General features: G+C 47.2%; 1 protein-coding gene across 2 annotated transcripts in view; it reads right to left on the minus strand.

Moving 5' to 3' along the window:
- trim44 (tripartite motif containing 44) overlaps positions 1 to 11,562 on the minus strand; it is a 30,433-nt gene extending 18,871 nt beyond the window's left edge. Inside the window, exons 1-4 of one of the 2 annotated variants that reach the window (XM_055509476.1) lie at positions 11,309 to 11,562; positions 10,027 to 10,559; positions 8,778 to 8,855; positions 2,760 to 3,056 (exon numbers count right to left, since the gene is read on the minus strand). In XM_055509476.1, coding sequence (XP_055365451.1) covers positions 2,760 to 3,056; positions 8,778 to 8,855; positions 10,027 to 10,524 — 873 coding nt within the window. In that variant the 5' untranslated portion in view covers positions 10,525 to 10,559; positions 11,309 to 11,562. The remainder of the gene's footprint in view (positions 1 to 2,759; positions 3,057 to 8,777; positions 8,856 to 10,026; positions 10,560 to 11,308) is intronic. The other variant, XM_029154769.3, reaches the window with a different exon arrangement.
- Between the last annotated feature and the right edge of the window lie 801 nt (positions 11,563 to 12,363).

Raw genomic sequence — 12,363 nt, forward strand, 5'->3', positions numbered from 1 at the left:
CTTTGTTTTCATTTAGTCATATTACATTTGGAGTTTTTCAGAGCCATGCGCCAGAGAATTAGAAAATGTACGGCATTGGACAGAAAGTGATGCTCGACAGCAATTATCAGTAAACACAGAAATCATATGCCGCTGGCTGGATAATATAAGAATCACATTCCCAGTTTTATTAAGGAGATTTAGGGCCATTCTGTCAATATGCACACAAAAAAATAAGAGCAACACATACTGGTGTCAGTCATGATGCTACTTGATGCTGTTATCAACATCACAGAAGTATTGAATTTAAATAATATTAAACTGCATTTTAAAATTTGCATTAGCATCAGTTGCTTCCTCCAGCCTATTTACATGTGAAGCCACGGTGCTAAAGGCTGGGTGGATGCCAACCAGCCTCCAAGTAGTTCATCACAACCTTAGAAAGGAAAACTTTTCTCAATTACCGTATTTGATTTATCCTTTGAGAAGTATAAAGCATTGTTTTAAATAATAGTCGCTGCATTTCGCAGGCTTGCTGTTACATGACAGAAGTGCGTGTGGGATTAAAATTCTTGCAAAGCTGCATTCGCTACCTGACTCGACTCCGAAGGTGTTGGTCTTTCTTCGCTTCTGAAAAGTTGGAATCGAGGCTCTACTCCCACAAAGCGCCCGCGGCTATGACTGTAGCTCTCTGGCAAACGGAATTAGAATCCGCTTTACAAAAGGTGAAGTTGCCAGCAGCCAGTGAGGAGGGTCCACATTTGATATGGATTTATACAAATGCGAAACAAATGATTTTGTTTTGGTTTTGCCTCATGTAAGGTCAGATTAGCTGATATCCAAAGACTATCTCCCAACAGTCGCTTTACATCATCATTATTAAAGTCTACACAGCTGCACTGTTTGCTGATACTGTAGCTGACTGTGGTATTGAGAAAACACATAATGAATTAATAGATCAATACAAAATGAATCTTAGCCCAGGGCTTACCGTACCTATTTTTTTACCACAGTGCTTTCTCACTGCTAGACAACCACCGTAAGCATCAGCATCTTGAGATTATAATTAATAATCGAAAATAACTACGGTAGATTCATCTAAAAGGTTTATGTCTGAGTAGGCAGGAGGATTCATGTTTGATTAAGGAGCCTCCTGATCTTCTAAAAGTCTTGTAACAAAGATGCTGCAGTTGAATACGATGCAATTCCCGCTCTCAGCAACCGTCTGACACCCCCCCCCCTGCACTCATCCACCTCCTAGACCACTGGTACAACAAGCACCCAATTCACTTAGAATTGTGTGGACGCACACAGTAAGATAAACAGTGGCAGTGTAAAGGAATTTCTGCATGGGCCTCCGACCTCTCCAGTGAGCGTACGACTCCGAATGCCGCCGCCTGATATTACTACAGAAATAAGCACCACATGGGAGCTAACGGCGGAAACCATCAGCATTCAGCGAGGGCCTTAATAAACTTAGCTCGCCGCAGATTTATTTATCAGTTAGACAAGCAATCTGCACATCGGCGACTGCTGCTGTTGCGGCCCCCTTAGTGTGGAGCGGCAGCGGCGCCTGGGAGCACTCAAGCCTCCATTCTTGACTGTTGTGTAATATAACAAGTGACAAATGGACAATTGGGATATTTTAATTCGGGCCCTATAAGCAGTAAAAGCCTCCTCTTCAGTGTTCAAACGAGAGATGAGGGAATGAAGTGCTCAGAAGCTGAAGTGACGGAGTGAAGTCCACTCCCGCCTTTGTCCATGCGCTTCCAGATGTGTACATTATAAACTGCAACTGCAATCAGTCTCCGTTACCCAGGTTGAAGACAGGCTGGTGCATGAATTATGACAAAATGCTGTTTCCAGTTGCCGTGCGCCAAACATAAAAGCTCAGGATTTATTTCCACCCGACCACTTGTATCATGACACCGACTCAATGAAAACTGCATTGCTCCACGTGGATGCCTGGATAAATACAGGCTGTCCACTCACTTGGAACAAACCTGTGAATAGTGGCACCGCATCCATTTAGCTGTTTACAACAGGTGCCACAGTCATTAGAAAGATAATCCTTTAAGTGGAAGGGCTGGGATCAAGCCTACGCGCCAGCGAGCACCCGTCCTGCCTAGATGTGCTTAAGCAAAGCAACTGATATCGCAGCAGAAATATGCTGGCGGCCTGTGCCCACAAGACGGGACCATCTGAAAAGGTTTATATTACCACTTTAGGGTCCGTCTGTTCCCAGACCGCTAGCACCAGCAACCGCGCTCGCAAACAAACCTCTTTTGGGTCGGCTTCCAACAGTAACCACTCTTTTCTGCCATTTCTGTCACGGGTACCGTATATTAAACAAAGCAAGGGACACGCTCGGTGAACGACAAAAGCTAATGCTAAGACTCGGAGGTTTATAATTATGGAGAGTTTCATGATAATAATTCTTTCTGTACCTGCATAGACCTTGTAAATTACGCAGGATCCACAGCCTTTGTCCTAATTGTTAACCTCATAAGCCAACGAAGCCACAGATGATAAATTATCAATTTACAGCAAGCAGTGTTGCGTTAGCTGCACATGACCAACAACAAAACAGCTTTGTGCTGGCTGGCAAATTGTTTGTAATTGCTTATCGACGGGAGCAATAGCGTCCCTTTTTACAACGCTGCGCTCCGTAACGACGCCGACAGCAGACGTCTGTGTTCAAACGGTGGATTAATTAATTATTGAACCTAATTGTTCTTTCACGGGGCTGTAAACCAATGGCGTGCCGTAATTCTTCTCACCGGTACTCTGTGGGCCGGCCCGGCCCCTGCCACCAGGGCCTCCACCGCCCCCGCGGGGCCCATGGCCTGCGCCTCCGCCTGCTCCAGGAGGCACAGCTGGTGCGTGATGCTGGCCATCTCCTCCTGCAGGCGCTCGGTCTGCACGGTGATCTCGGCGATCTTCTCGGCGGCCGACGCCGTCAGGAAGGCCTCCTTGAGGTCCACCAGGTGGAGGGTCCTCCTCTCCTCCAGACGCACCAGTCTGCGCAGGTCGTCAAACTGGCCGTTCACGTACGCCTCCAGCTCCTCTGTAGACATCTGGGACACACAGATCGGTTACAGGAGACAGTGAAGTAAAGGGCTTGAATCATCAATCAACTCACAAATAAAAATGTTTATAAAACCATCCAGCATTGGCTATTAAAATACAGAGATGCATGCATAATATGGAGCAGACCAAAATGTTTGACTTTTAGGTTTGATATGAATATTATTTTAATGAGCTCACTGGTCTCTGTCATGCAGTAGCTAATTGATAGCATGAAGCAGAGCCCCTGGAGGTAAACTCCATGCATCCCATCTGTAGATAGAGACCTCAGAGAGGCTCCTTCTACCATATCCTGCCATCTGTTTGGCAACCGAGCTGCTCACTGAGATACCTTTTCAATTCTGCTCCCCGATGAGGTTCTCTGTGGCTATGACTCATTACGCTAAAACGCCTCAATAAACAGACGCCTCCCTACAAATTCTCCCACTGCGATGGCTTCACCTCCAATGCAGATGCTATTATGAGGCAAAAAATTTGCCCCTGAACTCCCTTGTCATGATCTCTCCTCCTGAATATGTTATAATTGCTCCGATCTATGATGACATCAGATGCTCAATTTCTCCCCTTCCCTTGGGCAGAAACCTAGTGTCTTCCCTTTCATCTATTTTAACTTTAGTGCCTTCCCTTCCATCTATTATATCTTGTTTCCCCTCAGCCTCACGCTCTCCAGTGAAGCAAAGAACCGTCAGTCTTTACCAAGGCTGTCAGAGCCATGGACCCCGGGGAGCCAAAGTTTTATCAAGCACTCGCCATTTCTGAACACAGAATTATATTCTCCAAATTTCCAATTAAACAGTTCCCATTAAACAAAGCCCATGAAGTAACATTAGTTTATCTACGTCATATGAATAGAGATGGTGTATAATAATTCAGACAAAGAATTACCATTTAACTGAAAAGCAAAGTCATTTTCTAGTTTTGCATCACCAAAATCCGTGCCCTGAATCCATGTCAGACAGATGAGGAACAACAGACTTCAAGTGCAGCAACCATTTCAATGCTTCTGGAGGGAGGTTCTAACAACAAGCACAACAGAGTCATGAAAACACTCATCATATATAATAAAGACCAAGTGAATTACAAGAGGATCCCATTCTCCGGAAGACTTTCGAACATGAGCTGCGAGTACTTAAAAACGCGTTACGACGCCGGGACTAAAATGGAATGTTTAATTTGATGTTTCTAGTGTTTGAACGTCTGCGAGCTCTTGCTCTAGGACGTCTTTAGTGCGCGCCTCTAAGTCTCCAAACAAGTCACGACCCCATCAGCCAATTCTATATTCAAGCCTACCTTCGCTAAATCTAAACAACCCTTTCAAATATTCATTCCTAAAAGCTTTGGCAAACTAGGCATTAACATTCAGCATCAGTCGTCCAAAGGAATGAATGTACCATTTGTGTCACTTTTACAAATGCATTAACGGTAGTTATACAATTACCTCATTAATCAGTGCTTTGGCATTTAGTTATCTAAAATACTGATAAATAATATTTTTGCTAGAATGTTTTATTCATTATTTCTTTAAATTAAAGTCAAAGCCTTAAAGGAAATTCAATTTTTAAAAGGAGAAGCTAAAGGCTAGTAGAAGGTTGTTTGCACACATCATAAAGGACAAAGACAGGGCATGCATAGGTCGGACAGATTTCCATCATCAAGCTTCTTCATCTTTAGTGTCCTATCCGTCACCCGTCTGACACATTCCATCACCGCATCTCCCAATCACCGTGACCTCGACAGAAGCCCCCGCCCCGCCGCCGAGCCCCTGCGGCCTCAGAGGCAGATGGCAGCCGTGATCCCGGATGAGCGCTCCTTCCGTTTGTGGCGCGGGAGCCCTCGGCCCTCAGAACCTTTCACTCAGCAACAGGACCTCTCTGAGAATCGGTCCTGCGAGCGAGGAAGGAGCACTCATGCGCGCTAACCTTCATTTGCATTGCCACAATCCGAGGCCACGAAATGAAGCCTTGGGAGAAGCAGCAACACTTCATACAAGGGCAGAGCTGGCCATTAGAATGAGCGAGTGATGGAGTGAGGGAGAGAGGACAGGGACAGACTGAATGTAATGCAAGTAAATTGAAATCTAAAATATTTTGTTAATAATTAAAGCGATTACAAAGAAAAAATGACTTCACATAGAAGTGAGTGACAGGCTACAAAGCAGGTTGTGCTACTTATTAGTGTTAATGATAAAAGCTGCGAAGCCCCAGAGAAGGAAAATAAATTATATTTGTGAGATGAACTAAAACAAAAGCAAGATGAAAACAAACGACAGCATATATCAAAGTAGACTAATTTTCTCGTGCACCATGGAAAATCTTCAGTGGATGCATCGTGAATACGAAAAATAAAAACAAAGTAGCCCAGAGATTTAACACAAGAATACGATACACAGCCGACAAGATGGAACATGTAGCTGCTTTTTAAAGGCGAGAACTCAAAAGGTTAATTGTCGATGAATGTTCTCGCTGCTTATTCGGAGTCTGTTTAGTGCAATGCTTTTAAAAGAAGACCTAAAAAGCATTAATAGAACATTAGGAGTAAATGGATTTGAACTGTCCTTGCCCTTGGCAACAGTGGCCAAGTTCCAAGTGAACATCACTCTCTCTCCCGCTCTCGGGTCCTGTTTTATCTCGTGCAGAAATTAGATTCACCAATTTAGCCTCCAACACAGCACAGCAATAACAAAGTACAAAGTTAATTTGAGGAATATCATCTTTTAAGAAGTCATATTAAGGAATATGAAGTGGGGAAGTGAGGGGAGTTAACAAAAGCAGAGGAAAATGAAGCAGAGAGGCTTTGGTTTCGCGGTGGACCAGCTTCAATATTGGGCACCTTTCAGGTTCTGAGCGAAGCGGTGTCAGCCAAGCGGCTCGCCGTGGAACGATACCAGCTAATTCAATTAAAGTCCCGCGAGCGCAGATAGAATGGGGACGGCGGCCGCGAAGCGCGGGGGAGGACGAGGTGGGGGGAACGCAAAGAAAGAGCAGGATGAATGGGCCTAACGACGGCAGCCAAGCCGTTTCATGCCTGTGCCGTCTGTACCTCAGCCTTGGCTCCCTGAGACAGCTTTAATGTGTCTGCTGCTCTTGTAGATTTTATGGGGCAGGGAAAATGGATGTAGCCGCCGCCGCCGCGCGCACATAAACATTAGTGACTGGGATGATGCCGCTGCGCCGCTTTTCCACGTATCGGCCCCGGCGCGCTGTCGCTCCGCAGGCAGCGCGTGCCCCAGACGACGCCCTGTGCGGCAGGAAGCCGGTAAATAATATATGAGCGAGGCGGATCTGCTGACTGCCTGCTGTACGGCTCCGAAGCCACAACATGGTTCACACGTCACTTCCAGCTTCGCAACGGTAGGTAACGTGAGCCCACTGGCTGAGTGGCAGTTCTGTTATGCCTCTGGCCCTTCATTAATATGCACCGATGTTTTTTTTTTTTCCTCAACTATATTTCACTCCCATGTGGAGAATGGAGATATGAGCTTGAAGGAATTAAAATCCTCACACCTGCGAGTACGTCATTAGAGCGGCCAAATTTATCAGGCAAACAGCAGCGAAAGGTTAATGCTTTTCATCCTCGCCGACAGCTGCTCTCACTGGTTCCTCTGTGAAGTCTTTCAGGACGTCGCTACAATGCAATTTAACCTCCTCCAGCCTCCATCCAACTATCTCTCCCTCTCTTTGTGTCTCTCTCTATCACACAGACACACAAATAATTTCCCTCACCAGGAGCAGTCACTCTGATGGGTGCCTGTCGTGCATAATGAGAAACGCTGAGAGGACACGCTGACGGATCCACATAATGATCCCGCTCGACGCCCCACCCCCCCACACCCTCTCACCCCCCACCGTGAGAGAACAGGTGAGTAGCTTTCGCGTCCATCTGGACAATAGACGCAAACTCGGTTGGGGTGCCGGCGGGGGGGGGGCTGTGACCTCTCGCAGGCCAGGCAAATTAACCTGCTCCATTACGCCGCTGTGCTCGGGTCACGTCTCTGCAGGTACCGAGCAAAGCTCACGTGTGCCGACGGGTTCAGGCTCGGCTGTAAAAGTCAGAACACGAGCTGTGGGCGCAGTTTACGGAGCAGGCCTGAAACCAGAGCCCGCTGAGGCCCGCGGTTACGTCACTAAAATCACAACACACAGCGGTGGTCAGGTTTTATTATCAACAGAAGAGCGTGTCTCTACTACGGCAACGGTAATGGAAATACAGCCACCGTTTTCAAGGGTGACTTCCCATGGAAATTCAGTCTTTTTCCATGGGTTGATATCAGGAGCGCGGTGGCTGTGTCACATACAGTAGTCGACCCGCTTCCCAGACTGCAACAGGGTGAAGGTTGCGCAAAAAGGATAAATTAAGGTTCTAAGACTTTGTTCGCTTCGTGACCCCTTTTCCATGTCTTTGTTTCAGGTGACTGACCGAAACAATGCACGTGTCACAAGCAAATACTTCCCTCCACTTCACAGTAACCACCATGAAATGTGATTTTGCACAAGGCACCGCCGCCGAAAAACACACACCTGCCTTCACAATCAAGCCGCACAGAGGTGAAAGCGGGTTCAACAGCCGAACGGAACAAAACATGCCCATTATTTCTGCTTCCAGCACGTCAACTTCAAGAACCAGCCGCCTAATGCGTCCAACCCTTAGACAGGTGCCAGAGTAACAAGATAATCAGCGTTATTCATGTTAGCTGTCAAAGTTGCAGCCGATCGGTTTGTTAGACAACTTTTAAGCATTTAGATTTGCAATCCGAGACTCAATTTAAATCTTTTTTGTCGACTTACGGAGTTCAAGAAAGGTTTAAAAAACAGCTAGAGGATATTCAGTACTCAGCTTTGCCCTCTACATTATATATAACAATGACTAAATCACAGCCACTCTCAAAACAGCCCCCGACTTCACACAGAAGTGCTGAGTCAGAAAAATGACATCTGAAGCCTGTAGATGACGCGACTCGGTAATAACACAATGATGCGCTCCCTCCTCTTCAAGCAGAGTTCTGTCTGCAGAAAGCCGAGATCTGGGATCTGTGAGCGGAACAGCCTGATAAATATATGGATTGAAATAATTGGCTCTCGTGTTGGCTGCCTAATGCCTTTATGACATAATCTCCTTCTAATCCTCCTTCATCTCCATTCTAGACCGCGCGCTTCCGCCGCCGCAGCCTCCGTACCGGTGCAGCGCTTATTATTGTACCCACTGAATTAGAAATGAGCCATGGCTCTGATTCTGCTCTGCTCCGGCTCCTCACAGCTGGAATCCGGCAGCTGCCACCTATTTTAACCTTACGAAAGATAATTACAGTAGATGCTATAATCTTGTAGACAGAACCTACAAGTCTTTTGTTTCACATAAATGCACACATGGTCTTTAAATGTGACACTAATGTGACTAATCAAATCTGGATTTGGAAGTTATGGATCCAGAAAATAAAACAGAGCAGCAGATGCTGTTTAATTCCGTTTTGGGCATAGCTGGGTCTGATTGTGTGTATATGTCAGATACAAATATAAAACAGAAGAGACAGTTGCATTGAACATTAAACTACTACTGATGATCTACTGATTTTGTGGCCATTAATGTTCTGGTTACTCATTCAAACATCTGAGCGCTGCACCGACAGACGACGTAAACTCATTAACATTAATTTTATGAATGGTCTTAAAAGCAGATTGTGGTGGTTTCAACTACAGCTCGGAGTTTGCACTCACCTCAGGGTTGGTCCACTTTGTCTTGATCTTCTCAGCCATATGCTGCGTACAGCCCAGCAGGTCATAACCCTGTCTGTTCTACAAGAGGAGCAAACAGAGAAACAGTAAACACACATACACAATACACAGAGATAGAAACACTAACTCCACTGGTCTTAAGTCAGTAATTAGCTTTTAATCATAAAAGTGTTTATGGAAACACAGACAATAAAACGCACACACACACTGGACAACGGCGTGGAACATCCCTGACAGATCGGTCGATCACGTCTGACATGCTACATGCTCCATGCAGCGGCCAGCGGCACTAAATCATCCCCGACGCAAGAAGCCTGGTAAAAGCTAGAGTAGGTCCAGAATAAATAATGTGGCCGGGGGCTGTGTGACTGCGTGTGTGACCCCTTTTGTCTCTAATCAATCCATATGTGGCTGTGATGTAGGAGGAAGGCAGTGGTGCTGTGCTGCTCTACTTTTGTTTTACAGATGTACAGCCACAGGGCAGAGGACAACGCTCCGGCTCCATAAATCACAGTCAGCTCACCATGAGGATTGTCCCTCTCGACGCCAAATGTGGCGTCTTAGTGTGACGATTTTCAAACGAGGCCCTGGGTTTATTTAATTGTTAAACCAGACTTTATTGTTCAACATAGAAATTTTAATTAACCAAGTCCTGCTTTCTGATACGATCACAGCTGTTAATTGACCCTCTGTGCAACAATTCACAGTCTGAACCTGTTCAGTGATAGCATCTCACGGCTACTAAATGCTACTAGAATCATCACAAGCCCCACGATCTCCAGAACTGAGGCCACAGCGACGATGGAGTCCAGCCCAACATGAACCCAGCGCAGTGGACCATTCGATGGCCGGCAACTCACCGGACTCATTGTTAACCCTAATTGGTTTGGGCCTAAACGCTTGGTTATACTCACAACGTTTAATTTCCATTTCAGGTTTCGGCAGAAATTATTTATGTAGCTCTGTAATTAAATCAGTCTTACTAATGATGCTATGCGTGTGGTCCTGAGAAATTCCGAAGTTTAAAACGCTACACAGAGCCGTTACAGAGCCCTGGTGGGTTGACTTCAGGGCCTGCGGGTATTGAAATACTACTTAACGCTGAATTACAAATGCAAACCGCATATGCGGCGCTCTGAACGCATCACGCCACAGTACAGAGCTGGAGTCACGCGGTGAGCCTCACAGTCGGCCACGTTTGGGCCCGTCGTGCTCCGAGCGCCCGGCTCACCTTCTGCCAGACGTAGGCCTCGTGCAGAGTGATGATCTCATGGTCCCGGTGCTCTCCCTGCACGGCGCACACCACGCAGATGATCTTCTCGTCCGCCTTGCAGTAGAGCGAGCCCTCCTGGCCGTGCTCCCTGCAGCGCAGCCTCTCCACCGTCACCGTGCTCCTCTTGCCGTCCTCCTGGCCGGCCTCCGCGCCCTGGGCTCCCTCCTCCCCCCCCTCAGCGCCGTCGCCCTCACCCCCATTAACCCCAGAGGCGGCGCCACCGCCGAGTCCATCCGCTTGTGTCTCCCCGTGGTCATAAGGCACCAAGGGGTGGCGCGTGCTGCCGGCGTGCCTCTCGGCATGGGCCGGGCAGAAGGCGAAGCTGCAGGTGTGGCACACGTGCGTGGCGGGCTGGGGCTCATCGGGCTCGCACGCGTCACACGATCCATCCATCTGCGGCAGCTCCTCCTGTGGGAGCCCCGCGGCTCCGTCCTGCGGTTCCCCTCCGCGGTCCATGACTGATGGCAATTCTGCGGATCACGAGCGTGGACCTTACAAAAGACAGACAGAGCGGAGGACGTGTTATTAATAGCTGTGACCTTCGCTGAGCAGTTGGGAAAAAGTCCAAGATCCAGGACTAATCCCCCGCTAATGATGCCACAGGAAACAACATCCCGTGTAACACTCGCACGAGCCAAACACAAACCAGATCACTCCACAAGCACAATAAACAATAGGCCCCCATCTGCAGTCATTGAACTGTCTTGTGTGCAAACACCCTCACTTTGTTTACTGACGCACAAAAACAGTGCAGTGTGTGTGTGTGTGTGTGTGTGTGTGTGTGTGTGTGTGTGTGTGTGTGTGTGTGTGTGTGTGTGTGTGTGTGTTCCCTCAGCACGGCCGTACACCCACGCTCTCCTCCTCTCACCTCCGTCGGGCCCTGACCTTTTCACATTAGGGTTTTATGTGTTTCCTGCTCTTCAGTGCAGGTGTGTAGCTGGAGGTACGGGAAATAAACCGGAGTGCATGCTGGACGGACACACACACACACACACACACACACACACACACACACACACACACACACATTCTTCTCCTTATCACTTTCTCTTTGGATCTCTGCTCTCCTGAACATTGTTTATGCCCCCCCACTACTGATACTGACTGTAATTCAGACGCAGCCCTGCTCCCCCCCTTTCCCTCTTCATCAGTCTGCCTCACACACGCGCACACACGGGCACGTTCCCTTTCTCTCCTGTGGGGCTCGGCTGTCTGCGCCTCCCTGCACGCGCGTACTCACAGTCTTCGTCTGTGTCTTCCTGCCTGCCTACATCTGAGATCATGTAGCGCCAGCCGGGGTAGCTATTAGCTTAGCGGCTAACTGCGTTAGCATCGCCGCCGTGTCTTGGCTTGAATCCGCCCGGGCTGCAGTACTTTCACGTGCACCAACTCGGCGTTTGAGCACAAGAAGGGCTTCTGCTTCGCCGCCGCAGCGTTTACTTCCTTGTTTTCACCAGCTGCTGTGTGTTTGTTTTACTTCCTGGTTGAAGTCTCCCGTGTGTGAGGACGGCAGAGACACGCAGAGGCTGGAGAGAGGAAGTCGTCTGACAGGAATAAAACCACAGGCAAGACTGGACGGAGAAGCGACTGTATCAGTCACGCTTTACGTTCAAACACTTTTTTGCACACGACCTTTTAAATTTATTTAAATTGAGGTAAAAACACTGCATTTTCCCACAAGCCCACAAACAAGTAGAAAGTGAAAAAAAAAAATTTTTCAAGAGATTTTATACAGGATTGTATATTTGCATTTACTGTTTTCATATCTGATCCAGGAACAGTGTAGGTAGAGTTTCCATACAATCCACAAAAGCCACCAGATGTTTCCAAATATGTTTTGACTCTTTCTGAGGCCGTACAGTATGTGGTTATTTTCCAGCTGTTCATTTCCAAAAACCACCTGCCACAGAGTCACACTTCAAAGTTACTGCCACACATTGTTGTGCTGCAGACACTGCTGGTTTTAATGCTGTTTGAAAACCCTTTCCAAGTGTGTTAGTGGCCGTAAACTGAAGGTCTGAGTCCTGTTGGGTGAGATTTCTGGATTCATGCCAGAACACACACACACACACACACACACTCATTCTATATATGAGCGCTGCATAAGGTTCTTAGAGCATCGAGCAGCATCCAAAATTCCCAAATATTTCATAAAAAACAATCTCATAATGTTAAAAGCAAATGTTCTCATTGTTTATAACCGTTTATTCTCGACCCAACTTCAGCATGATGGCAACGAGACATTTCAGACAAATAGGATTTAGTAAAAGAATCGATATTTACAGTATTGAACCT

The sequence above is a fragment of the Betta splendens genome, chromosome 6 (genome assembly GCF_900634795.4).
Source record: "Betta splendens chromosome 6, fBetSpl5.4, whole genome shotgun sequence".
Taxonomy (NCBI): Eukaryota; Metazoa; Chordata; class Actinopteri; order Anabantiformes; family Osphronemidae; genus Betta; species Betta splendens.